The sequence below is a fragment of the Podarcis vaucheri genome (genome assembly GCF_965113315.1).
Source record: "Podarcis vaucheri genome assembly, chromosome: 15".
In the NCBI taxonomy this organism is placed as follows: domain Eukaryota; kingdom Metazoa; phylum Chordata; class Lepidosauria; order Squamata; family Lacertidae; genus Podarcis; species Podarcis vaucheri.
The window spans coordinates 14,328,374-14,356,203 of record NC_138753.1 but is presented as its reverse complement, the minus strand read 5'-3'; the positions used below and the strand labels follow the sequence as shown (position 1 = coordinate 14,356,203).

Below are 27,830 nucleotides of genomic sequence, written 5' to 3'. Positions count from 1 at the left end.
CCTTTGACTCCTGAGATGTGCATTTCCAGGATCCAACCTAGGCTTGTGGGTGCTGTATGTTTTAACTGCTTTAACTCTGAATTTTAAAACTGTTGCAACCCGCTCCGGGACCTGCTGGTGAAGGGCAGGTAACAAATCATCATGATCATCAGCATCTCCTGACCTGTGGCCTATCTAGACATAACACTTTTGTTTTTAAAACTGTTCATTTTACTGTGTCTACTTCTTTTTAAAGCTTGTTCATTTTTGTCAGTAGCTTCTTCTATGAAAAACACTTGCTTTTGGGGGGTTGGTTGGTTTTACAATCAATCCCTCGTCTCAGGGAACTATGGGAAACTGGAGCTATGTAAGGGGGAATCAGGGGCCTCCTAACAGCTCTCAACACCTTTCAGAGACTACAACTCCCAGGATTCTTTGGGAGGGGGAAGCCCTGGCAGTTTAAAGTGGTATCGTAGCGCTTTAAATGTAGGGTGTGAATGTGGCCAAAGACGCAATGATGGGGAATACTGATTTGGGTAAATCCCAGATCTAACATGCCCTTTGGCCATTCTAATAAGTAAATAAATTCAGCACTGACCGGCCTCCCATTTTTCCGCCAAAGCCACCGCCTCTGCGGCCTCTGAATCCCCGGTCGCCTCCAAAGCCTCCCCGGCCGCGGAAGTCTGTGGGGGGGAAAGCAAGATGAGCAACACAAGGGAACACTTTCTCCAAGCTGTGGCATCCTGCCCCAACCCCATTTCTGGTGTTATGGTTTGCTTTGGGGTTGTTGTTTTTTACACACCTCCTCCTGATGGATGCCCATCATCCGGCCTGGGCTCATCGCACTGATTGCAGGAATTTCGACGGGCAAAATTCATATTGCCGCAGCTCCTGAAGGAAACAAGGAAACATGCACTTTAGAAAGTGCTTTGGACTTTTTAGAGGGGGACACTTGGAAATGCTAAATTGTGTTGTTGCAATTTTTGTATATTGCGTTTATTTTTATTACTTTTGTTTCCAGCCCTGTGACTGAAAACATATGAGGAGCAGACTACAAATACCATCAATAAAACAGAATGCAATAAAAATAATAGCCAGTGAGGTGTAGTGGTTAGAGTCCTGGCTGGGCTAGGACCTGGGAGACCAGGGTTGAAACTCGGCCATTAGGCCCACTGGGTGACCTTGGACCAGTCGCTCACTCTCAACCTAAGCTGGACTCAGCCCCCAGCCAGTGGTTAGGGATGATGCAACTCGAGTTCAACAACATCTGGAGGGCCACAGACATAGGCGCCGACTCCATGGGGCCTGAGGGGGCTCGAGCCCCCTCAAAAAAAATTTTTGGGGGGGCTCAGCACCCCCAATAATCTCGGGCGCCCTTCCAGCAGAGCGTCGCCGCCGTCCCCCGCCTCCTCCCCACCTGCTCCCTCGCCAGCCAGCCAGCCGCGCGCCCTAGTTGGAGAGCCCCGGCCGTCCCCCGCGAGATTAGGGAATCCCCGGGGGCGGGGGCTCCTGCCTCGCTGCTTCGCAGCACCACCGCCACTGCCAAGGCACTGCCGGGGGGAATTTCCTTCCTCCTGGCGATTTCAGCGGTTTAGGGCCGGAGCGGAGGGGGCTCGCCCTCTCTTCTCCGGCTAGCCCCACATTTCCCACATATCAGCTGTTCCGGAGCTGATTAATAGGCGCAGCACGCTCTCCCCTATTCGCTCACGAGGAGGCGGCGCCACTTTATTTGCATATTCATGAGCTTATTTATTATTCATGAGCTTTCCCAGGCCCCCCCAATATTTTTTATAAGTCCGCGTCCCTGGCCACAGATACCCTATGCTGCTCAGCTTGCATTGCAGCTTCCTATGTTCCAACATGGAAGAAGATGAAGCCGTTATTCAGATACAGGCCTAAGGATAGGAACTTACGGGTTGGGGCAAACCCAGTCACCACTTTTGGGTTCTCCGCCTCGGCCCTGGAAGCCGCCGCCTCTTCCGAAGCCCCCTCCTCGGGAACCTGCCGTCACAAATACACTGCAGTTAAACCAAAGAAACACATGTGGGTAGGGCTTAGCCAAAAAGCATCAGAATGGCCTCTGCTCCCTGCTTCAGAGAGAGGGACAGCCAAAAAGAGATTTGGGGGACAAAGTTGCTCCCACGCTCAGTCTCGAAATAACAGCACCTCTGGATCACATGGAAATATGACCGGGGAGGCGGTTCTGTTCCTACCTCGGCGACCGCCGCCACCACCTCCATTGCCTCCTCGCAGGAATTCAGGCCGTCTGGTTGCAAAGGAAACCCTGATCACACTGCCGTTGAATTCCTTTCCTGCAAATAATAATAATAATATTTTTTAAAAAATTAAAAGGAAGGAAAGAAAAATCCACAGCTGCTCAGGCACAACAATGAAAAAGAAACCTTCCATCACAGATCCTAGGAGAGATGGCTAAAAGCTCGGTTACTTGCCTGAGGATATGTACTCCCTGTGCTCTCCCCCCCAAAAAAAACCAGCTCCAAAAATCTGAGGCAGCTTTCCTCAACCTTTGGTTCCCAAATGTTGTTGGACTACAAATCCCACCATCCTTCGAACATGGGCCGTGCTGGCTGTGGATGATGTGAGATGTTGTACTACAACATCTTGCGTCTCAAGGACTCTATGTTATAAAGTAAAGCTAGTTGGTGCTTACAATAACCTTTGAGTCAGGAAAGGAGAGAGAGAGAGCAGGGCAAATAAACAGGCCATAAGTTCTCCAGATCCTGTTGTGAAAGAAGTCTCCAGTTCCCCCTCACTCTTGATCTTAGTTGTTTTAAGACTGCTGCATAAAAAGGAGGAGGGAAATCATGCACTGGCTACTGAGAGGAAGGCGGCCAGTCTTACCATCAAACCAGTCGATGGCTGCCTTAGCAGACGGTGGGTCATCAAAAGACACTGTCGCTTCGCCCTTTGGCTTCCCAGTATCCTTGTCCGTATAGAGGTTAATCATGAGTTTGCCAGTTTTCTTGTTAGTCTGGGAAGAAAAAAGAGAGAAAGGCCTGTCGTCACCCTCCATATAACACAGAACTGCTGTGTCTGGCATTGTTGATGGGGGACTAATGTGGGGCAGGACCACACAGTGTTATGGTTCTGGCTTTCTCTGATCTTCTAGACATGGCAGATTAAGCCACAAACTGTGTGACTGGTGCCCATGGCACTCTCTCAAATTTCCAAAATGTGCCACTGACCTAAGAAGGCTGTCACCTCCTGCTCTGGGGCACCAGCAACTAGAGAAAGGCTGTTGGGTGCCAGAGGGGTGAATCCCCACCCACACATCAAATATATATCTGCAAACATGTAACAGCCATGTTTTTGCAATGGATGTGCACATTGGTACAAGCGAAAATTTTGAGCGGAGGCTAATAGGTGATGGGTCTCCATATGGACAGGAAGTTGGATCACTAATCTTTTGGTCTTTTCACTCTAAGAACTTCCACTGGCAGAGATCCAGCAAGCAACTGCACCATCAAAAATGGAGGCCAAGTGACAGTGAAGGGGGAAAAGCCAGACAGATTTTGGGAGTTGGTTAACAAGTGTTCATCACCACCAAGTCCTACAGGAACAAGAGTAACTTCTAGCTGAATCCATGAGAGTTAGGGAATGAAGTGGGAAGGTATAATTAACTTCTTGGACTCAAGACAGAAAAGCCAGCTGCTTTCCTACACCCACCATGCCAGTGACTTCCTGAGATTGTCAGAGACCAAATTCAGACAGCTAAGGCACCAACACCAAGGTGTTGTGTGTAAATAATAAGTCTGATGCCTGCCCTACAATTATGGACACCCACCAAGTCCAACCTTAAGTATGCTCCAATCAGAAACCTGAAATGCCTCAGTTTTCCGATTGGTCATCCTATTTAGGAGACGTACCTTGCTTTTACCCATTTGAGGATTTTGTTATGAACTATCATCTGCCTCAACAGCATCATCCCCACAATCTTACCAGGTTTCTCTGGTAAGTAGTTTTACTACTTCACCCACCTTAATGACACCTATTTGCTTGAAATACTCCGCAACTTGATCTGTTGAAACGTCATCTCCCAGTCCTTGTACAAAGATGGTGTTGTTATCAGAGTTGTCAGACTCCGAATCTACATCACAGAGGAGCCAGAGTTATTTTAGAACCTGAAATAACTTCTGCAGGGGCCAAGCTAGAAGGAACAGATTTCCAAGACTACTCAAGTCAGAACAGTCACCATTGCATCTGAAAGGCTCATCGGCAACAGCCCACTATGGTATGGAAAGCTCTGCATGTATATGGGGAAGTTGTGTCAGAGAACTTAATCATTTTAAGTTTAGGAAATAGAATAATAGAACTGTAGAGTCGGAAGGGAACCCAAGGGTCGTCTAGTCCAACCCCATGCAATGCATGAACCACAGCTGAAGAATCACTGTCAGGTGCCCATACAAAATCTGTTTTAAAGCTTCCAATGAAGGAGAGTCCACCACCCTCTGAGGGAGCCCATTCCACTGTCAAACAGCTCTTACCCTAAGAAAGTTCTTCCAATGTTTAGTCAGACACTCCTGTCATTTGAATCAGTTGGTTCAGATCCTACCCTCTAACAATTCGGGACCTGCTCTCGGTCAGGAATGATCAAATTACTTTAATAGTGGCTGAATTTTTGAGTGCTGTCCATGCAGAAAGACTAGGCCATTATAAAGAGATTTAGAGGTTCTTAATTGATCATTGAGGTGGTAGTGTTGTATGGCATTATTTATGCAAATTGATTTTATCTGGAGTTAAAGATCTGACTGGGACAAACTTTGTTATGTTGAGTTCGTATTTACACAATTTGTATTCAGTGTTTGTTTGATAATGTGTGGTTTGCTATGCTTAATAAAGGTAATAAAGGATATTTCATTTCCTACCCTCTAGAGCAGCAGAAAACAATATCGCTCCATCTTCCATGTGACAGCCTCTTACATCAGCTCTCAAGTCTTCACTTCGCCAGGCTAAACATAAAGCACCTAAGAAGACTGGTGCACCTTCCCGTTGAAGAGGAAGACTGCTGTGTGCCACCCTTGAAATTGAAGGAAATTACAGAAGGCTGTGGAGCTATATGCTGATGTGCTTACCTGTGTCTGGCTTCTGCCCATAATCCCTCTGACCTGAGAAATGGTTGAGAGAAAAACCAAAGGGTATTTTAGCCAAAAATACAACAACACCTGACGATACACAAACTGACAAAGTAAATGAATTCTGAATTAATGAAAAGGTATATGCAACAACCCTTAAGCCGAGACAAGATTTAGAAGAGATGGTTAAAAATGAAGGAAGGTGCATCCAAGAAGAAAACTGGTCACACTTTTTTTTTTAAAACCGAAGGTTGTGGCATCTGCCACCCAGTTTTATGGGGTGGGGGGTCATCTTGTGGGTCCTGGATGGCCATTTCAAGTCGTGTGCCGCGACTGTTCTCTCATTGGTAGGTTTTGCTTAGCAGAACTTTACATTACGCGCCACTAAGTGGCAAGGAAAGGAACAACAAAAAAATCCTTTCATGCAAATGGACAAAAGGAAGAGAAAAGAAACCGGAATCCTGGTTTTTAACTTTACGAGCAACTTTTTTCTTTTTCTTTTAAAGCACATGTACACACCAGCCTCAGCTCAAAGAGGGAAAACAAAGAGAACAACAAAAAATAAAATGCTTCTAATGGAACATGGTATTTGGTGGCTTTTAAAGACTGTTATTTATTTATTTATTGGCCTTTTAATGTAGAATTTCCACTGAAATGTTTTATTTCCGATGCTCAGCACTTACCACCAAAATTTTTGAAGCCACCTCGGTCACCACCACTGTAGAGGAAAAATTGAAGAAGTGATTCCTTCTTTTAAAGTCTCTACACCCTGAGCCCAAGGGCTCAAAAGCCACACTTACTGAATGTTACCGTGCAGCTGCTGAATGAGTCCCCTAAGAACTGGCACACACTCCTTCAGCAAGAAATAACACATGCTCAGCTCCTGCTCTGGAGCTCTTGTTAGTCTCATTGATTAAGAGAATAGGGTAGGTAGGCCCACTTCTGCAGCCCCAAATCCCAGCAGTAATTTGTAAGATGCCATTTACACCTGGGATGCGCTCAACAGGTGTGCATGTGAAGACCAGAGCTGCAGCCACCATCCCACTGGGTTTGTTTCTTGAGCTCTGTCCTAAACAAACCATGAGTTCTGTTCAGACCAAGGAGTTTATTTGCTGTGACTGGTTGATCATGGGGTTTTGTTTTGGGGCAGGGGTGTGTATATTTTTAATTGTGCACACGCTTGAGGGGAAAGGTCTGATCTGTCCTTTGCAGAAGTTTATGCACACTCTATAGACAGCAGGTGCATGATAAAGAAATAAAGAATAATGCAGTTTTCTATTCACAAGGGCAGAAGCCAGAGAGAATGTTTGAGTAATTGCAAAAAATGTGTGGGTGTGCATATGCATGAGCGGGGGTAGGGGAGAGAGGGGATGACTGTTTCTAGGCTAACAGCAGTTATTCCAGACTAGCAGTCACATTGTTTGACAAGGAAGACCTGGGCTTAAATCTCCATCAGTCATGAAGTTCACTCTCGGCCAAGCCTCCCTCTCAACCTAACCTTCTTCACAAGGTTGTTGTGAGGATACAAGAGGAGGAAGTTCTCTGTGCCATCCTGAACTCATGGCAGGAAGGGTGGGGTAAAATATACTCTGGCTCATTTTTTTAAAGGACAGCCTTTCACGAGTTTGGAGAAATGCCACCCTCTGGCTTCCAATAAAATCTGCATTCTTAACTGTACAGCACAACATTTGGGTTAGGTTCGATATATAGGTTCAAAGCCCCAGCAGCCTATGAAGCTCACTCCATGAACATGGGTTAGTCATTCTGTCTCAGGCTGAGGCTGGTCAGTATTTGTCAGCCTATCCTAACTCATAAGACTGATGTGAGGATAAAAAAAGAAGGGAGGGGAAGCTTGTAAACCACCCAGAGCGCATTGGAAGGGTGGGATAAAAACAATGCAAATAAATAAATAATTCTGGTCCTAAAACCTAGGCCCCAAAATACATCCAGTTTTTAAACTCCAACCCAGGAGATGCTTCACACACACAAAAGGACTGACCTACAGTCATGAGCAGACTCATTCCTTATTTGGGAATTATTTTACATATGCGAAGGGAACAAGGGAACAAGCTTCAGAATGCCAACCTTTGCTCTCATTCAAGCCTCCCTGCATTGCAAGAATGACTCCAAGTCTTATAAACAGAGAGGTCACGTTTGGAACCAAACACAGGGCTGTCATATCAGTTTGGGAATGTCATGACTGCCCCTCTCCAAGATCTGGAGGCTTTCTTTTGCTTTTTAAAAAACAGGATTCAGATTTTCAAATTTCTAAAAAAATACGAGTATATCCAGATCCAAGTAAATGCAAAAAAAATTAATTGTTCTCAGTAAGAGATAATAAAGATTGGCTTCATTCACATCATACATTTAAAGCGCTGCAGCTTCTCCAAAATAATTATGGGAGCTGTGGTTTGTCATAGGGGCTGCAAGTTGTTAAGAGTCCCCTATTCCCCTCCGAGAGCTACAATTCTCCCTTTTCACAGGGAGCTGTGGGAGGGGAAAACTGACCTCCTAACAACTCTCAGCCCCCTTAAGAAATTCCAGCTCCCAGAATTCTTTGGGGGAAGCCAGGACTGTTTAAACACATGTCTCATAGAGCTTTAAATGCATGGTGTGAATGTGGCCGAAAAGTCTAGAACGCCAGTGAGGTTTGCTGGACATCAGAGAAGGTTTATATTTAGAGATACTGACACACAACAGAAATTGTATCCAGTTATAGACGGTTATTTTAATAGTTGTGACCTACTGCACTCAGCTATGCCACTCATTCACCCACCCACCCAACTCCTCCACTCTGAACCTGAGCAAGCTACAACCAAGCGCTTCTGAACCATTGCCCTTTCCTTTCTGTGTCACCAAAATACACTCTTCCTCTGCCCTCAAGTAGCAGCGCCTGGTTTCTGTCCAGCTGCACTTCGTAGCTTAAGCTCCCACAAGGGCTTGTCAAACACTTTAACCTGAGGCACTGAGGGAGTGAGAAGGCAAAGCCCTCTTCCATCATCACCTTGAGTGGGACCAGTGCCTTCTCACTTTCCACCCAAACAAGACTCCAACCAGTGGCAGTCCCATGTGGCCGCAAAGCACAACCAACGTTCCTTATCTCCTGACTGGTAGGGACCTGTTTCACCAAGTGGCACACTATTTATTCTTATTTATATTTAAACTGTAAGCCGGTACTTAACTCCGGAATTTGCAGGTAAAGGGATTCATCAGTACATAATTTAAAGCAAAGTGGGGGGGGGGAGAGCCTGCCGCTGCTAGCATGAACAATGGTCAGGGATGATGGGAACTGCAGTCCAGGAACATCTGCAAAGCTCCAGGTTCCCTGAGCCTGGTGGCCAGGAGATTCAGCTGCAGAGGAGGCAGGTGGAACACCAAAGGCCAGGGTGAAGGAACTGGTTCTGCCCAAGGGCCACATTCCCTCCAGGAGCAAAATGGCAGCGGTGGGCAGGGCAAAGGCAAAAGTGAGTGAAGCAACAGGCATACATTTTACCTTTGGACGGTACATTTCGACACCAAGACCCCTCTCTATCCCCCACCCAGGCAAGGAAGAGTTCAGGGACACATTCCGGTCAGGCAAAAACATTCAAGGAGAGTATGATGCAGGGCTGGTGAAGGGGATGGCCTGGGGAAGATGGGGTTTGGCTGAGGGAAAGGATGTGTTTTGGAAAGAGTCCTGTAACCCTAATCCTATTTTCTACACAAGCATCAATGGGCAACCTGAGCTTCGGCCTGTCACATCTCAACAGGCATGCTACCTCTCTCCATCATGGCCTGTCTAGATGCAAGCTTGCATTCCAGCGGCAGGGAACCCTTCTCAGCTAGAAAGCTGCACCCCTTCATGGACAACATCCCAGGGGCCACATGCTAATGGTAGCAAGCGCGGGAATAAGCAGCCATGAAAGAGAATGGGAGCAAGAAGGCTGTGGACCTCTGGGAAACAGGGTACCTTCCAGCCACATTAAAGCCAGACATTTCTACACACACAAACCTCTCTTCATCCCTCACCCAAGCATGAATAATCACCACAATTTAAAGGACACATTCCAGCCAAGGGAAAGCATTAGAGGTGTGTATGGAGTGGAGCTACTGAGAGGTCTCAGGTTTCCCCACATATATTACAATCTCTTTGGAAGAGCAGTCAGCACTGCAAATCTTGTTTAGCAATGTGGAAACATTTATTGCCCATCACTGGCTTCACACAAACTGCTTCATGAGGCAGCTTCCAGCACTGCAGATATAGCCTGCACTGTCTTGAAGTTGCCATGTGACAAGCCTGCTTTTATTAGACTCTGCTCTGGTAAGAAACTGGCCACAGATAGCCAGCCACACAGACAAGCAGAGAATCCCTTCTGTCTGGGCAGGAAAGCCAGTATATCCCTGCCTGCCGTAAATACTCCACAGAGCTCACGGAGCTTCATCAAGCTGGAAATCAACCATCCTAAGTTGGGTTTGAGAATCTTAGCTGCTAACATAATTTAAGGGAATGCTTGCTAATCATGAACAATAGTAAACTATTAATTATATTTTCAGTATCGCTTGACATCATGCTGTCTTTAATACAGTGGTACCCCGCAAGACGAACGCCTCGCAAGACGGAAAACCCGCTAGACGAAAGGGTTTTCCGTTTTGGAGGCGCTTCGCAAAACGAATTTCCCTATGGGCTTGCTTCGCAAGACGACAGCCCATAGGGAAATCTCCGGGACAGCGGGGAAGCGCAGCGCGTCTTCCCCACTGTCCTCGGACCTCCTCCCCCCCCCCCCGCCCGGCATCAGAACGAAGCTCCGATGCCGGGCGGTGGGGGGGGGGAAGCCTCCTTCCCCCGCCCGGCATCAGAACGAAGCTCCGATGCCGGGCGGTGGGGGGGGGGAACAGCCTCCTTCCCCCGCCCGGCATCAGAACGAAGCTCCGATGCCGGGCGGTGGGGGGGGAAAAGCCTCCTTCCCCCGCCCGGCATCAGAACGAAGCTCCGATGCCGGGCGGTGGGGGGGGAACAGCCTCCTTCCCCCGCCCGGCATCAGAACGAAGCTCCGATGCCGGGCGGTGGGGGGGGAAAAGCCTCCTTCCCCCGCCCGGCATCAGAACGAAGCTCCGATGCCGGGAGGTGGGGGGGGGAACAGCCTCCTTCCCCCGCCCGGCATCATAAGGAAGCTCCGATGCCGGGAGGTGGGGGGGGGGAACAGCCTCCTTCCCCCGCCCGGCATCAGAACGAAGCTCCGATGCCGGGAGGTGGGGGGGGGGACAGCCTCCTTCCCCCGCCCGGCATCAGAACGAAGCTCCGATGCCGGGAGGTGGGGGGGGGGAACAGCCTCCTTCCCCCGCCCGGCATCAGAACGAAGCTCCGATGCCGGGGCGGGGGGGGGAAGCCTCCTCCCCCCGCCCGGCATCGGATGGCTTTCCTGAAGACTTGGGGTGGGAGGAGGGTTTTCCTTCCCACCGCCAACATTCAGAATGCTGTTCTGAATGTTGGCGGTGCGGAGGAAAAACCCTCCTCCCACGCAAGCCCCGGGAACAGAGGGAAAGCGCTGCGCGCCTTCCCCTCTGTTCCCGTACCTGTCCTGAAGGCTTGCGGTGGGGAGAAAAGCCCTTCTCCGCACCGCCAGCCTGGCAAGCGGTTTCCCTAGGAACGCATTAATTGATTTTCAATGCATTCCTATGGGAAACCGTGCTTCGCAAGACGAAAAACTCGCAAGAAGAAAAAACAATCCCAGCTTAGGCCCAAGCTTATGGGTGTCTCAGCTCAATGCCCACCAGGGTCGCCAACTGAACAGAAAAAAACCTAGCTCCACTTGTTCCGGTGGCCGTAGCCTTGCTGGGGTTTTCAGGACTTGCACAATTACAACTGTGGGGCAATGCTTACTGACCTCACCCCAGAGCGCTCACTGTCCATGCATGGGGGCGGGGGCGGAAAACAGACGTAGGTTCCCCATGTGACTTTAAACCTGGCACGATCAAGGTCACACTTTAGATTGCTGACCCACAAATAGTGTGGGCAATGGGGCTGGCAAGGAAGAATGGCAGGGTAAGGCCAGGGACCCTGACTAGAGTCATTTAAGTCATAAATGCCTGAACAGGGCTTATAACAGCTGTTTGACAGTTTTCTCATGGTACAATCAGGCCAAGGTGCTGTTAAAAGGTGAAGGACCTGTCAGCTGAGAAGAATCACTGCCCGCCTCACTTGTTAAAATGAACCATCAAGTGTAGACGAATTCTTTGCTGAAAGTATGGCTGGATCCGACTGGTCAACAGGCACTGGAGGTGTCCCATGATACCCCGTTATTTTATCTTGCAGAAAGAGATTCCATTTCTACATTGGAGAATCTTGGTTTGTATGCTATTCACACCAATTCTGTCCAGTTTTCAGGCAGTACCCATCACAGGGTGCTTGAAGAAGAAAAAAATCCACTGCCTTCAAATCTCAAAGGCTCAAAGGTTTTTGCATGAGCATCCACTCAAGCAAGCCTGAAAAATAGTGGGAGAGGCAGCCACATACAACCTCTGCAGCTACTAGAGTAAAAATCCTTTACCTTAAGCCCAACATCGGACCTCTGCTGTCAGAATCGAACCTGCTTCCACCTCCTCGGGGCCCACCATAGCCTCTGTTGTCTTCGCCATACCTACTCTTCTCACGACGATCATCTGAAGAATTACAAAGCAGTTACTATGGACTGATAGACAAGAGGCGTCTCCTAACAACTAGGCACCCTTAACGAACTACAGCTCCCAGAATTCTTTGGGGGAAGCCATGATGGTATCATAGTGCTTTAAATGTATGGTGTAAATGTGGCCTAAGTGACCCTGGAGGATTATAGGCTACCGAAGCATGTGGTGCTGCTTTCGTTAAACATTTCTGGGCAGCCTGTGCAAGGCTTACCTTGCATGTTCTGGCCATAGCTTTCCTTCTGCTGGGATTGGTAGGACGGCTGGTTCTGGCCATACGATCCTGGCGGCTGCCCGTAGTTGGACTTCTGGTTGTAGGAGCCTTGCTGTGGCCCTAAATCATGCTGCTGGTCGTAGGAGCCTCGGTTTTGGCTGTAACCTGATTGTTGGTCGTACGAGCTTTGCTGCTGTCCCTGCTGGCTGTAGCCCGACGGCTGGTCAAACTGCTTCGGCTGCTGGTTGTAACCGGACAGTTGGTCATAGGACCCTGGTGGCTGACTGTAACCTGAGGGCTGGTTATATGAACCTGGCTGCTGCCCATAGTTGGACTTCTGGTCGTAGGAAGCCCTGTTGCTGAAGCAGAGGAGAAAACTGATGAAGAAGCATGACCGAAATGTGCAGAAGTTTCGTCGGCTTATTGACAATTCATATGCAGGACAGAGTTCCAAGGCAGTCAAGACAAAGCGCAACTCAGATCATTATAGCACACTTTTTCGGCATCTGGAGCACAGGAAGCTGCTCAATACAGTCACAGCACTGGCTCATCTAGCCCACTGCTGTGTACCGTGAAATGCAGCCCCTCTCCAGGGCTTGAGACAGAGTGTCTTTCGCTACCCTACCTAGAGATTCTGGGGATTGAACCTGGGACATTCTGCACATAGAGCAGATGCCCTGTCACTGAACTACAATGCAGGAACCATTGCTGAAGAATCACTGTCAGATGATCATCCAACCTCTGCTTAAAAATCTCCAATTTCTATCAGCCCAATTTCAACCAACCCCATCAAGACTAATTCCTGGACGGCCACAATCATCTCTGCTTATATCGTAACGACAAGCAGAATCCCAGCTTAACTCACCCAGCCAATAATCTACACCAGCAAATTTTGCCCCCCGAAACTGGCAGAGAACAATAGAGATTTCATTGCAGGCATATAAATTGGCCCAGCAAAAGCCTAAAAAAGCCAGAATTAATCTGAATCCCCCCTTTCCCCCCAATCAGGATGCCAATGCAATCTTTCTACAAGTTTTCACTGCTTCACAACACAGAGAACTTTACAGCAGTTGTAGCTGGAGGATGTTAGTCGTTAAATTAGTGACATACTTTTATCAGGTTCAGGCAAAACAAGTCAGTCTCCTTACCTGCCTGATGGCTCTTTCTGCTGCCCCTGACTGCCGTAAGACTCCTGGCTGTAAGAGCTCTGGTTCTGATTTTCATATCCCCCATATCCTTGCTGGCCGCTCTGCCCGTAACCTGAAGATCCAACAGGGAACGCTTTAGGTAAACGGTTGCCCCTGAACAGTGCACACGTACAAAAATGTCAGCATGCTCAGCCAAACCTGTCTGGGTCTGTCCATAGTTTCCTTGATAGCCTCCATAACTTTGCCCATAAGAGGAGCTCTCCCCACTCTGCTCATAGCCAGGATAGCCCTGCAATCGAACAGGAAGAGGGCAAAAGAGAAGTCAGGCCACAGACATTTGTGGAGACCAGGGAAGTAAACCAAGACAGCCACTACAGCTTTGGGCAGGGAAACCTGGATTTAAATTCCCCGATTAGCCACAAGGCACAGTGGGTGGCCTTGGGCTAGTCACAGGCCCCCTGCCTAACCTACCACACAGCGTTGCTGTTATTTATTAGGTTTTATATAACTTAGAAGCCAAAATAGGCTTCTAAGAAGCTGTGAAGATTAAATAGGTATCCCACTTTATTTTTTTTAAGGGTTTATATTTTCCAAATGATTGTATCCCACTAACCCCTCATTCACTGGCTTCACCATTTTGTTTTGCTGTTTGCTTTATTATATTGCAAGGTACAAATCTTCTTCATGCCATTTTGGCAGAAGGGCTGAGGTGTGCCAACAACCCTAGCTATGTGCACGCAAAAGTGGGATATAAATGTGATTGTGACATCAATCAGTCCCAGGTTGAGGAGGCTGAACAGGGAAAGCTATAGACTACCTCTGTTCTTGTGGCTCAAGATAAAGAACCCTCTGAAGTCTGGAGTAGCTGGCAGCACCAATCCGCCAACCAATTATCACAGGAGCAGAGAACCTTCAGGACCTCTCCCAGGCCTCCACAGGCTGTTCTGGCCAAGCCATGCCCATATGCCCTATACCTGACATTGCATGTGATGTGAGGTGCATGGCAGCTTAGTTGCCTGGGTAAATTATACATCAGGAGAATCAGCCTTATAGTACACTGATACAGATTCAACTCTGGCCTGGAAGGACTTTCCACTCTACGAAATGTAAAGGTAAAGAACCCCTGGATGGTTAAGTCCAGTCGAATTCCACTATGGGGTGCAGCGCTCATCTCCACTTTCAGGTCAAGGTCATTTGTCCGCAGTTTTTCTGGGTCATGTGGCCAGCATGACTAAACCGCTTCTGGTGCATGGGACACCATGACGAGTGCCAGAGCACACGGAAACACCGTTGACCTTCCCCCTGAAGTGGTACCTAGTTATCTACTTGCACTGGTATGATTTCAAACTTCTAGGTTGGCAGGAACTGGGACAGAGCAACAGGAGCTCACCCCATCGCATGGATTTGAACTGCCAACTTTACGATCGGCAAGCCCAAGAGGCTTAGTGGTTTAGACCACAGCACCACCCGTGTCTCTCCACTCTACCATTACCACTCTACTATAACATGAGGAATAACTCATGATAGAGTGAGATTGTGCTTGCTTTTAATGGCAAGCACTCCATCAATCCACATGTATATTTTCTGCAGTCTAAATCTCAAATGGGCTCTTGTATCTTATTAGTCACACTTGATCGTTCTTCCCACAAAGTTCACTCAAATACCAGCTGTCTATCTCTCTCAAGAGGACCAAGAAAGACATTGATTACACCATGATCCTGTCATAAAAAAATGATGCTGTGATTTATTTTTTAAAGCAGCACAAAAGTGGTCATTTTGCTCACCTGTGGTGCCTGTCCATAGCTTTGATTTCCTTGATTGCTATATCCTGTGTAGCTGGAAGAGAAGGTGGCAGATAAGTGTTATTTCCACACAGCACCTCCCTAGGGGCAAAAAGAAGAATTCACATCTATCTGAGCATCCTGCAGCATCTTAAAGAGCAGTCCTTTGTTGCAGCTTAAGCTTTTGTGAACTAAAGCCAACTTCTGGCACACAAACATTATCCACAGAACATGAAGTTTAGGGAAGGGCACAAACTGTTCTTGCAGAGACCTAACTGTGTTCTTGTTGACCAGCAGAAAGTATAGAAACCAGTGACTCTGGAAATCCCTAGTGATGCCTTCTAGCCAGACGTGGCACACGGTCTGGCACTTTGTTCTCTTTGGAAAAAACATATGCACCTGGGCTCTTTAGAGCAGCCTTCTCCAACTTGGTGCCTCCATATGTTTTTGGCTGCAACCCCCATGATCTCCAGTCACCAAAGCTGTATCATGCTGGGGCAGATGGGGGTTGTAATCCAAAACATCTGAAGGGCACCAGGGGAAGGAGAAAGCTCTAGAGGAATTACTGAGTTCCTTTTATAGCACGTCAATAAGTGCTAATTTCCCACTGGACCAACTTCGCATCAGAAGTAATTTGCAAAGAACGCCTTCACTTAAGACATCACTTCAGCACAGACTTATCTCTCCAATTTGTACAGCTTTAGGCATTTGAAACCAGACCAGCGGTCTGGCTTATTTTTGCAATTCAATCTGCACCATATGTAGATTTTTTTCCCCCCACATTAAGGAAGTGCCGTAGTTCAGTGGTAGAGCGTTTGCTTTGAATGCGGGAGGTCCTAAGTTTACTCCCCAGCATCTCCAGGTAAGCGTGGGAAATATTCCTGCCTGAAACCCAGGAGAGCCACTGCAAATCAATGTAGATAATGCAGAACTAGATGGACCAATGGTATGGCTCAGTTTGGCAGCTTCCTATGTTGCAATAAAGCAAACCTTGTTTAGACATATACACACACACTTTGTGACTAGAGCTGAATTTTACCCACAGCAGTTGAGGCTACTTTATAGATCACCACTTTAATTGTGCCATCCAAATGAAAAGTTTGAATTTGGGGGGCCATCCAGTCATTTTAATCAATACAGTACTGTTAGTATATAAAACCCTTAACAGCTTGGAACCAGCTTACTTGAAAGACTGCCTTTCCCCAATTGTGCCCGTTCAACAGCTTCAAAATGTGAAATGGCACTTTCACAAATTCCACAAAATGTTAGTTATATGCTTGCAAGGAATCTATCCTTTTAGCATGACACCTACTCTCTGAAACTTTGAGCCTCTTATTATTAGGTAGGAATCACTGCTGTACAGTGGAACCTCGGTTTAAGAACAGTCCTGTTTACGAGCTCCACAAAACTGGAAGTAGTGTTCCGATTTGTGAACTTTACCTCGGTCTACAAACGGAAACAGAACAGTGGAAGGGCACCCGTGGTGAGAGGCCTCATTAGGGAAAGCACATCTCAGTTGAAGAACAGATTTGGTTTAAGAACAGACTTCAGGAACGGATTAAGTCTGTAAACTGAGGTACCACTGTACTGCTTTTGAAGCCTGCTAAACCCTTTTTTTGTTTAGGCAAACCTATCCAGGTGAGCAATTTTATGACATATTTTTGTTTCTAAACTGTTGGTTTTATCTATACAGTATTTGATAAAAGTTATTATGTCCACTTGTTTTTAAAGTTTGATTTTACCAATATTTTCTTATGAATGTTTTATACTGTTTTTATGTAAACCGCTTAGAGGTTTTTCTGATTAAGTGATATCTAAATCTTGTTAAATAAAGCAATGTTTCCCAACCTTTTTTGGGCAAAGGCACACTTGTTTCATGAAAAAAATCTCGAGGCACACCACCGCCTATGTGGGGCACGTTACAGCCCCGTGACGTCAGCGCACAGCATCACCCCGGGAGGGATGCACGAAAGTGTAAGTTTCAATTTTTTCCCCTCCCCCTTGCCTTCCTTCTGTGCCAACCGCCAAAAAGCCAAGAATCGTCGCCACCGCCCCACCTCTCGCCGCCCGACTCGCCCACCTCCCTCCGGGGACGGCGCCCCAATCGAAAATTTGACTTTTTTTAAAAAAAAAATCTTTCAAATTTTTTAATTTTTCCCACGGCACACCAGGCAACATCTTGCGGCACACTAGTGTGCCGCGGAACAGTGGTTGAAAAACACTGAAATAAAGTACTGTAAAATAATACAGCACCGGGCAGGAGAGAAAGGGATATAAGGGGCAGGTATTTGTACTTGTTTCCCTGTGAGGAAGTACACAAGCTGTTCTTTTTACCTGGTTGGGAGAGCGGGACAGGGAGGCTAAATGGTAACACTGAGCAAAAGGGAGGGTGGCAGAAATGGCTTGGACATAAACTGTAACTCTGCATGTGGGAATTTGAATGGAGGAAAACGATTCCAAAAGAGAGAGGCAGAATGGTAACTACCAACCTTCCAAAAAGCCTCAAGAAGATAACAACATATTACACAACATGGGGGTTCTTGTGTTTTTCTCCACAGGTTTAAGCCCTATATGGTATCATCATTAAATTTGCATACCTTTGTTGCTGATCTCCAGAATGGCTGAAACTTCCAGAATCTTAAAGGAACAAAAACAAAAATAAATTCCAAGAAGGCACTTATATAAGAAATGAACTTTTCAGCCAAAAATTATGATGAACTGGTTATTTGTGATGAGGAGCTCAATGATTTATTTTACATAACGAAAGCTGGCACAACCTCTTAAGAAGTCCTTTGTTCAGATGATTTCAGGCTCTCTTGCAGGGAGGCATGTGTGTTACAATGCTGCTTGTCTGCTTTTAGAAGCAGGGCATCACATCCATACCATACCATACATTAAAGCACACTGTGTTCCCCAAAGAAGCATGGGTACCCCCACAGAGCTACAATTCCCAGTGCCTTTGAACTACAGTTCCCAGGAGTCTATAGGAGAAGCCATGTGTTTTAACTTTATGATATGACTGTGACTAGGGACTTCTAAATTGTATCAGAGCAAGGCTGCCAATACCAGGAAAAACTGCCCAAGCTACATGCAAATGAAAATTAACATTCAGGTTTGATGGGATCTTCTCCTAGAACCCCAAAAGCCACCAAATACAGTCAAGTGTGAAAGACAAACATGTAGAATTAAAGAATCCAGAGTCTAGGGCATTGTTCTGAGTACAAGAACTATTCCACACAGCTGAGTGAAGGTTTTGGCCTCTAGCTTTCTGTCTGCTCCACCACTACCCTTTTTTCATATATGGCAGGGCTGGGTAATATCTGGTTTTCAGTATCGCAATATATCACCAGCTAAACATCACAATATATCACAATGTCTGAAATAAGGATGGAACTATGTAGAAGCGAACACGTGGCAATAGTCTCCAAAACTTTGCAAGAGGTGGGAGAAGGTGTGAAGGGGAAGCAAAAAGTAGCAGGGAATGACCGGATCTCAAAGCAGGTATAGCTTTCCTTCTGCCAAGAATGGAAAGAGGGGTGTGGATGGCTGAATGCTCACTGGCAAAGGACAACCTGATAATGGGAAGAAAGTCTAAAAGAGGCCCAGCATTATTGCAAGAATAGTTCACTGTATGTGTTTTTAAGAGAGACTAGGAGAGACCCTCCTTTAAAGCCAGTCTTAGATAAATATCCCAGTCCACAAACCCTCACACGCAGCTGCAGTCCTGCATAGAACGGAAGATGAAAATCCCAGCATGTTCATCTGTGGAAAAGATTTTTGGTGCTGGGGTTGAAAGGTTGGGGGACACAAGATAGAGGAAGTTCAGATATGAGGCCAAAGTTCACAGCGCTTGACAATCATTGCCTTAAGTATTTGTTTTTTCGATCCTCTGTTAGAGATGTCAGCAACTGGAGATGAACAATTGAGAAGACAGGTGGGTACTTGTGCTGAGCATGATTTCAGACACGGTGAATGAGGTGTGCAGTATCTACAACTATAAATAACTCATCTTGGATATCATTTGCTATTTAATCTAGGTGCATGGCTAGCCATGGTGAACAGCCACAGAACCCTCTTAAATATGTTTGTGCCCAGCAGAAGTTTGCAATGTGTTTCCAAAAACTGTTTTGCTTCTCTCCTCCCTTCAGTTACAAGAAGCCTATTTCCAACTTGAACTCCCACTGCGAAAGAACTCTAAGATTGCAACAGCCGCTTGGAAAGGGCTATGCTCTGACCACCGCCAAACATTCCACACAAACAGCAATAGCACGTATGCCTCACAAGCGTCCCCCATTAGTAGCCAGCATCATCCTTAACGCTTAAGAGCAGCCTTCCCAAACCTGATGCTCTCCTGATGTTTTGGACTAAATCAGCCCCAGCAAACATAGCCAGTGGTCAAGGATGTTGGGACCTGCAGTCCAGCAAGCATCTGGAGGACCCTGGCTTGTGGAAGGAGATAGGACTATATTGTAGTTGACAGGCTGAGGCTGAGAGAGGAGTAGAGGGAACTGTTCATATTCCAGCCACGCAAAAACACTCAAGGAAGGTGTGAAACACTGCCAATGAAGGTTGCAGCCTGGGGACAGCTTGTTGTTGTTTAGTCATTTAGTTGTGTCCGACTCTTCGTGACCCCATGGACCAGAGCACGGCGGACGCCTTCCGACCTGAGGGGCTCATCTTCCAGCGTCATAACTTTTATGTGCTTGTTGTCTTTGTCCATGGAGTTTTCTTGGCAGGGATACTGGAGTGGCTTGCCGGTTCCTCCTCCAGGTGGATCACATTTGGCCAAAACTCTCCACTATGACCTGTCCATCTTGGGTGGCCCTGCTCGGCATAGTTCATAGCTTCTCTGAGTTATTCAAGCCCCTTCGCCACGGCAAGGCAGTGATCCATGAAGGGGCTGGGGGCAGCAGCAAGGGCCAAATAAGGAAACCCAGGGGGGCAAATTTGCCTGAAGTTTCCTAACCCTACCATAATAATAATATTATATTCAATCTTTTCAGATCCAGGACCCACCTTTAACTCAAACATATCTGCATGGCAGTGGTGCTCCTGCTGTGACCCACCTTGTATCAGACATGACCCAATAGTTGATCCCAACCCACTAGCGGAAGACTACTGTATTGCCTTTCCCAAATTACAAAAACATAAAAACTTCGATATATTGCTATAAAGCTGTAAAACACTCAACTATTGCCAACATTATTTTTATTACTATTTAAAAAATAATAACAACATTGCTATTATATATCCTTTTTCAGGGATTCCGGTTTAAAAATAAATAAATAAACCACAAACTTAGGCGCCACTCACTCCTCGACTGGCCCAGAATAGTCCCAAGGGGCCTTGAGCACGTGAGAAGAGTCAGCTGTGGGGCGAGCGCGCAGGCGCACTCGCGGATCAGTCGAGCGCAACCTTTGCAAAAGGGCCTGAAACTTGTGGGAGGAGTCATTGCGCAGGCGCAACCCTCTCAAATATGGCAACTGCCAGACCCGCGGGGGTCCTTCCCTCCTCCCAGAGGCCACGCCCCCTCCCGCCTCCCCTTCAGTGACAGCCTCAAGCCCCGGTTTCCCCCAGCGAGGGAGGCAGCAACCTACCCGACGCCATCCCGGTCAGCGACCCCGGCGGGGAAAGAGGTGAGGCGGGGGAAAGACGCGGGACCCCGGACAACCCGCTCCGTCGGCCACTCACTGACTGACTGACTCTGCCAGCAGTGGCAGCAACAGCAGCGTTGTCGACGCCGCCGTCGCTTCGGCTGCGGGGCGGCGCAGCCAATCAGAGCGGGCGGCGCCTACCAACTGATCAGCGCGCGCAAGAATGGGGGGGAAAGAGATAAATAGGCGTGTTGGAACATACCTATTGACGCCCTGCAAGGGTGTGTGAGAGAGAGAAGAGAGAGCAAGAATATTGTTCCAATCGATGACGGGCGGGGAGGCTCCGTCCATGTTCCAAAGCGGGCTGTACCACCATTGCGTACAGAGGAGACGAAGGGACTGAATGGAACGTACCACTGTGGCTTCAGTGAAATAATAGCTTTTGGGGCTCTTCAAAGCGAAGGGGAAATGTACTAATGCATTAATATCCCAGCTTTCAGCCAAGGAGCTCAAGGCAGCATACATAGTCTTTATTTTTTTACTCACAACAACCCTATGAGGTAGGTTAGATTGAGATAGTGTTCTGCCTAATATCTTTATGACAGCGAGAATTTGAACCTGCATCCAGTCCAAACACTGTAACCCCTACACACTGGGTCCCCGTAATTAGTCAAGAGGCGAAACTGCGATATTAAGCCTCAGCAGGGTGTGTGTGATGTACACACCATTTTAGCTTGCTTAGATTTGAATGACAGGGAACCTGTGAAAAATAGCAGCTTCATACCAGGCATTCCTTTGGAAATGCCAAGAAACCCAAAAATCCATACAATGTTGATATCAGCTGTTGAAATCAGTGCAGCCATGAAAGGTTCGGTTTGCTATCTTGATTCAAAATTACACCCAATTATATCCAAACACAGATGAAAGTTGCCTCCTTAATCTCAGGAACCATCAAGCAAAATTTAGTGACAATATCTTAAGAAGTGTCCAAATAAATAGAGGACGAACAAACAACTTTCCAAACTGTAGTAGATAAAGTGTCTCTGACAGTGTGCAGAGTGCATTTGGCTGTGTAATCAGAGCAATTCCCTCACACATCCTAGCAATAAGGGTTCATGCCTCAGGAGAGCTGTCACCTCTTTCCCCCCACAGGCATGGTTATTGGGGCCTTTAGCTGCTATACAACAGATACAAATTCTAAAGGTGTAGCTTTCTTGGCCATCACCATGCCATAAATTAATAGTACTGTACAAATCTAGTTTCTGTGCTTTTAACAGCTGCATCACAGTCAATGCCTCTCAACCTAAGCTACCTCAGAAGGTTGTTGTGAAGCTAGAATAGGTGGGTGGGTGATCTGTAATCACCCTGAGCTCCTTGGAGGAAGGGTGGCATAAAATATACTATTTAAAAAAAAAATGACAGCAAAAATTGAGCCAGAAAAACTGGAGAAGAGTTCTGAGGGCCACACAGAGAGGCATGGAGGGCAAAATGTATTGGTTACATTGGTGGCCTTACCTTTCCAGGCTCAATTTAAAGGTGCTGTGTTGAGTCTTTAGAGCCCTGGACGATTTGGGACCTTGTGATCTGAAGGACACTGTGTACCTGTATGGATCTGCCCAAACTGTAAGATCAGGAGAGGTCCTGCTCTTTGCCCTGGCGGCAAGAACCATGAGGCTGGCAGGTAGTGGTGGGCAGGGACTTCTCAGTGGTGGTTCCACACCTCTGAAATGCCATCTTTGTGGAAATACATATGGCATTATTGATAGAACTCTGCTCAAAACAGAGTTCAAGGGGACTTACTCCCATGAAAGTCGGTATAAGGGGATTAGAGGGAGGGGCAGAATCACACTGAGTCATTTTATTCTGTTTTAGCGCCAATTGTAGTTGAGCCAACATGCCATAGCATGGCTGGAGTGTCGGTCTAGGACATAGGAGACCAGGGTTCAAATCCCCACTTGGCCACATGAAGCTTACTGGGTAACCTTGGGAGTCAGTCTCACTCTCTCAGCCTCACTTACTTTGCAGAGTTGTTGTGAGGATAAAATGGTGAGGAGGAGAACCATGTAAGCCACATTGAGCTCCTTGGAGAAAGATAGTGGAACAGAAGTGAAATAAATAAACAAACAAATGCTGTCTTAAGCCTTTTTGAGTGGATGCCTGAGGGGCAGGGCATAAACCATCCTAACGAAGTGCAGACATGCAAAGAAATGACTCATCAGCCACAAAGTTTAGAGGGAGTGGAAGGGAGTCAAGTTCCAGCAAGCAGACTGCTAGCTGAGAGATGGGAGAATCCACAGGCTCACTTTCCTCCTGAAACTAACTTCCTACTGGATCAGAAGACCGGAGGGACTAAACAGAACAGCCCCTTCGTAGGTTCGGTGAAGAGGAGGGTCTGTTTCGGGTCTGGCTGCCAGGGAAAATTGTGAGTAACACTCTCTCCCTGTTTTAAGAAAACACAGGTCTTTTCCCATCATTGCTGATGTGAACAAAGATGGCTTCTCTCTCGCCGGGAGGGCAGTAGCAACAAATCTGGAAGGAATTAAGCTACAGTGGTGCCTTGGGTTAAGAACTTATGTAATTCGTTCCAGAGGTCTGTTCTTAACCTGAAACCGTTCTTAACCTGAGGTACCACTTTAGCTAATGGGGCCTCCAGCTGCCACCGCGTGATTTCTGTTCTCATCCGAAGCAAAGTTCTTAACCCGAGGTACTACCTCTGGGTTAGCGGAGTCTGTAACCTGAAGTGTCTGTAACCTGAGGTACCACTGTATTTGCAATGTATTTTATCCAGTCTGCTGGGACAAGAACATGCTGTGTGCTTTGCCTTCTTCTCTCTTTCCTTTTACGCTCAGTTGGTTAGAGTGTGATGCTGATAATGCAAAGGTTGCAGGTTTGATCCCTGTTTCGGTCTCCTGTGTATTTCTGCAGGGTCTCCTCCAGTTCTACAATTCCATGATTCCATTAATCTCCCCCTTCCCAGCTGCCCCCTGAATGTTATTTTCTGCTTTCTTTTCTATTTTCAAGGGACCTTGGCACTGAGCAAAAGTGCCTCCTGCTACAAAATGTTGCAGCATTATTGGCACTCCGTACAGGAGTTCTCCTGTTCAATGTGCCAGCCAGCTAGCCTAGCTCCCCTTCAGCAGACCATTCCCTGTCTTTTCCTTTTCCAGCTGACATACAGCATTCCAGGGCTGCTGGATACGCACAGTCCTCATTGGGTTGGGCTTCTGAGAAGGGGTGGGGCTGGCTTTCTCATTTGTTTTCCATCATTTTATTTTATTTTTGTGTTGCTGCAAATCTCCACATTCCTGCAGATATATTCTGATGCAGCCTTTCTCAGTAGACCACATTTAGACTCCAGTCCAGTCAACACCTGGCCACTTGAGTTTTCTATTAGAGGGAATAACAATAATCATTCTGCACTTGTAAGACGTTGCTCTGTTAGTGTGGAAACATCTATATTGTGGAACTTCCTGCCTATTGACATCAGGTAGCCATGCCTTTGCTGTACAGTGGTACCTCGGGTTACATACACTTCAGGTTACATACGCTTCAGGTTACAGACTCCGCTAACCCAGAAATAGTGCTTCAGGATAAGAACAGAAATCGGGCTCCGGTGGCGCGGCAGCAGCAGGAGGCCCCATTAGCTAAAGTGGTGCTTCAGGTTAAGAACTGTTTCAGGTTAAGAACAGCCCTCCGGAACAAATTAAGTACTTAACCCGAGGTACCACTGTACACTCTTCAGTGCCTCTTAAAAACATTTTGCCTTTCCAGCCATGTACTGTATAATGTTTAGCGTATAGCTGGTTTTAATTATTTTTGAATGTTTTAGTAGTTCTTTTTAACTGATCATTTCGCTGTTTTATTCTTTTCGTAAACCTCTTGGAGATTTTATTTAGAGTTGCCATACATCTGGGAAATCCCCGACATGGCCTCTTTTGAGGGGACCTACATGCCTATCTGGGGGAATTTTCAATGTCTGGGGCTTGGGGGGGTGTTATGAGCTGATGGCTCGGGTTCAGGCTATGGCTCTGGGTTTGGCGTGGGTGCCTTGGCAGTGGTGGATAGCTGGGGGGTGAGCTCAACAACTCTGCCCCCCCCCGAATCTCAACAACTTTTTTGGCGATCGCCCAAAAAATGCTCAAGAAATGTCCGGATTGATACCTCTTGAAATACGGAGTTATAAATTCATAGTAAATCAACCGTACATCAGATTTACACTGGTCCACTTTTATTTTGCTCCATGAAGGAAGGACTATCAAAGGGGGACGGTTTGATACAGGACGGCCATAATCCCTTAAGCGTACCAACACGTACTCAGGAGCCCTACCCAGTTGGCATGACAACCTTGATGGTCCCAGACAGAAGACCATCAAGGTCACAAAGGACTTGCATATGGGAGTGGATTCAACATGGACTGGAACAAAGGACAATGATCAGATCTTCCATCTGGGGGCAGGAAACTGCCAACTCCCCTTCTTCCTCTGGAAATGACTCATGGGGAGGGGGAAAGGAGGAACCAGCCAGGTGACAAGATACTCAGGTTACCACCACAACCCCTCCCTCAACCCCTCCTTTTTGTGATGTGTCAATGATGTAGTCATGATGTAGTTGTGATGTAGTTCTAGGGGTGTAGCTTAGGGGATTAGTAACTAATAAAAGTTGGGGTCTTCTTTTGTTCGGGGCTTCCATTTTGTTTCACCTGGTGGCAGGTGGGAGTCCTGTCATGACAGTCTTCAATATAGACCAAGCCTACTGGCTGCTGTTTTGCTCTGGTATTCCTGGCTGGTGTCCTTGTTTTTTGTCCAAGGGAGCCCTCGGATTTCTCCATTAACAACGGCAACCCTGTTTTATTACAATTGAGCTGTGTATCAATTTTGTGAAATGAATTTTCTTAAAGCAGACCCATTGAAACGAAGCGAACCAAGTTAGTCATATCCATTTACTTTCAACGGGTCTACTTTGCAGTGTTATGTTTCTTTATATACCATTTTTTGGCTGAAGGGAAAGGCCCCCCGAGGCGGCTTACAAATAATAAATAGATACAGAAGAACACAAATTCGAAAACAAAAACCCTAATATTTCAAAAGTATTTAAAATATCCATGGTCCTGCCAAAAAGGCAAAGAGCATTCTCTACAAAAGCATCAAAAGAGGAAAAGAGCAGAATGCTTAAGCATCAGCTCTTCCTTATGAGAAAAGCCCTAGCTCGGGGGTTCAATCCCAGTTTCAATCCCTGCTGGCATCTCCAGGTAGGGATGGGAGAGATTCTTGCCTGAAATTCTGGAGAGCTGCTGCCAGTCAATGTAGGCAGTACAGTGGTACCTCAGGTTACATACGCTTCAGGTTACATACGCTTCAGGTTACAGACTCCGCTAACCCAGAAATATTACCTCGGGTTAAGAACTTTGCTTCAGGATGAGAACAGAAATCGTGCAGTGGCAGCAGGAGGCCACATTAGCTAAAGTGGTGCTTCAGATTAAGAACAGTTTCAGGTTAGGAACAGACCTCCAGAACGAATTAAGTTCTTAGCCCGAGGTAGCACTGTACTGAGCTAGATGGACCAATTGTTTGACTCTGTATAAGGTAGCTTCCCATGTTCCTGTAAGTGTCCCAGGCAGGGGGATTGGGCAAATCACGTGGAGATGTTTGTGTCTTGTGATAGTTCCAGCAGTCTCTGCCCTGTAAGACTATTGCTGGACACAGCTCACTGAAAGATTGTTAAAGCTGAATCTATTAAAGATGTATGTATCCAAATCCTGCAGGTGCAGCCGGATAGCATGGCTTCAAGGATCGCGCCTCTGCTGGGCCTGTTCCTCCTCGCCATCTCCACCACCAGCGTCTCCCACGCTCAAAGCTCAAAGGCCTTCCAGAGGAAGCACGTCACGTTTCTGGATCACATAGACCACAACCAATGCAACAGTGAGATGCGGAACAAGCGGATCTCTCAGACCGAGAACGGGTGCAAGCGGCTCAACACTTTCATCCATGCTCCTGAGCAAGTTGTCGACCAGGCGTGCACGGCGGGGGAGCCATACGTGATCCGGAACCAGGAATACAAAAAGAGCCCCAAAAAGTTCCGCATCACAAACTGCAGGCTCTCTCAGGAACACGGGGACAACTGCGAATACGTGGCAGAAGCCAGCAGCTTGAGATACATTGTTGTGGCTTGCGACCAAAACGGCCGGCCGGTCCATCTGGAGAGGACGCTCACTGATGCAGCTGCCGGAAAGCCAGACGACAAGCAGCCGAGTTTGAACCCAACCAAGAAACCGTCTAATTCTGCAAGTGTAATAAGCGCCCATTGGGTTAGAGGGCAGGGAAGTTGGTGCATGGGAGTGCTGCTGTCTCTTTCCTTTGTCCTCTTCTGATGCCTTTAAGAAGGAAATCATTTGAAGACAGGCTTGTCTCTGCTGCATTTCCTCTGGTCCGGCTCCTGTGGAAGACACAAGAGTGCAGGGCTGGTAGGAAATGGTGAAAGCCGGGGAGCCCCACAATTCCTATTGCCACATTTGCACAGTGAGCGTCGTCTTCTGAGAAGACCCAAGGAGCTCTGCAGGATCAGACCAAGGTATATCTAGACCAGCATCCTCCAACCAACCAATAGCAAGCCAGATATTCACATAAGAAGAACTTGCTGGTCCGGCCAATGGCTCACCTGGTTCAGCATCTTATTATCATGGTGGCCAAGCAGATGCCCCAAAGGGAAACCCACAAGCAGGACCTGAGCATGAGAGCCCTCTCCCCTCCCGGGGCTCCCAGCAACTAGTATTCAGAAGCATTGCTGCCTCCGATTGTGGACTTCTTTTGCTCTTTCAGAAGCTTTACAAATTTTACAAAATTCTTTGTAACCAGAACTGTGCACAGTATTCCAAATGCAGCTGCAACATAGATTTTTATAACACCATTATGATATCTGTATTTCCCCACACGCTGGAGAGGGGCAGGGTCCTGGCAGGTGAACGTTTGATCCAGCAGTTTTGGGACTATAATTCCCATCATCCCTGACCACTGGTCCTGTTGGCTAGGGATGATGGGAGTTGTAGTCCCAAAACAGCTGGAAGGCCAAGGTTGGCCATCACCGAGCTAATACCTTCCAACCCTTTGTGGGGCCCTGGCGGCAACACAAATGTTTAGGGGTTAGGCCTGAGGATATTTTCTGCAGAAAATTTAATACTTAAATAGTGAATATATTTGGCCAAAATAGCAGGTTAGTGGACTGGGAGGGTATATCCTTTCAATATAAGCAACTTTTCTTATCTCCAGTATTTAGCTCTTGCTGCAAGAGCTATTGAAGAAAATAGTTCTTGATCTTTTCAAATTACATTTATTGCATAACTCAATAAAATATGTTCAAAACTGGCA

The 27,830-nt window shown here is 47.0% G+C and overlaps 2 protein-coding genes across 5 annotated transcripts in view; one reads left to right on the top strand and one right to left on the bottom strand.

The window, feature by feature from the left end:
• Positions 1–20,609, bottom strand: part of TAF15 (TATA-box binding protein associated factor 15) — a 21,280-nt gene extending 671 nt beyond the window's left edge. Inside the window, exons 1-15 of one of the 3 annotated variants that reach the window (XM_082201464.1) lie at positions 20,473–20,609; positions 17,473–17,512; positions 14,879–14,930; positions 13,293–13,383; positions 13,095–13,206; positions 11,947–12,305; positions 11,600–11,711; positions 5,756–5,790; positions 5,073–5,105; positions 3,978–4,087; positions 2,842–2,971; positions 2,193–2,291; positions 1,893–1,980; positions 782–870; positions 578–662 (exon numbers count right to left, since the gene is read on the bottom strand). In XM_082201464.1, the coding sequence (XP_082057590.1) occupies positions 578–662; positions 782–870; positions 1,893–1,980; positions 2,193–2,291; positions 2,842–2,971; positions 3,978–4,087; positions 5,073–5,105; positions 5,756–5,790; positions 11,600–11,711; positions 11,947–12,305; positions 13,095–13,206; positions 13,293–13,383; positions 14,879–14,930; positions 17,473–17,512; positions 20,473–20,482 (1,445 nt within the window). In that variant the 5' untranslated portion in view covers positions 20,483–20,609. Of the gene's footprint in view, positions 1–577; positions 663–781; positions 871–1,892; positions 1,981–2,192; positions 2,292–2,841; positions 2,972–3,977; positions 4,088–5,072; positions 5,106–5,755; positions 5,791–11,599; positions 11,712–11,946; positions 12,306–13,094; positions 13,248–13,292; positions 13,384–14,878; positions 14,978–17,472; positions 17,513–20,472 lie in introns of all 3 variants that reach the window. The other 2 variants (XM_082201462.1, XM_082201463.1) reach the window with 2 other exon arrangements.
• LOC309520133 (ribonuclease pancreatic-like) lies at positions 20,495–27,830 on the top strand. Of its 2 annotated transcripts, none has more exons than XM_082201602.1 (2): positions 20,495–20,511; positions 26,231–27,830. In XM_082201602.1, the coding sequence occupies exon 2, from the start codon at positions 26,246–26,248 to the stop codon at positions 26,834–26,836; it is 591 nt and encodes a 196-aa protein (XP_082057728.1). In that variant the 5' UTR covers positions 20,495–20,511; positions 26,231–26,245; the 3' UTR covers positions 26,837–27,830. The 2 variants fall into 2 exon arrangements, with proteins under 2 accessions (XP_082057728.1, XP_082057727.1); XM_082201601.1 differs by lacking the exon at positions 20,495–20,511 and adding an exon at positions 22,681–22,891.

What these genes read in the sequence shown, in the direction of transcription:
- LOC309520133 (XM_082201602.1), top strand. Translation starts at nt 26,246, where the DNA reads ATGGCTTCAAGGATCGCGCCTCTGCTGGGCCTGTTCCTCCTCGCCATC.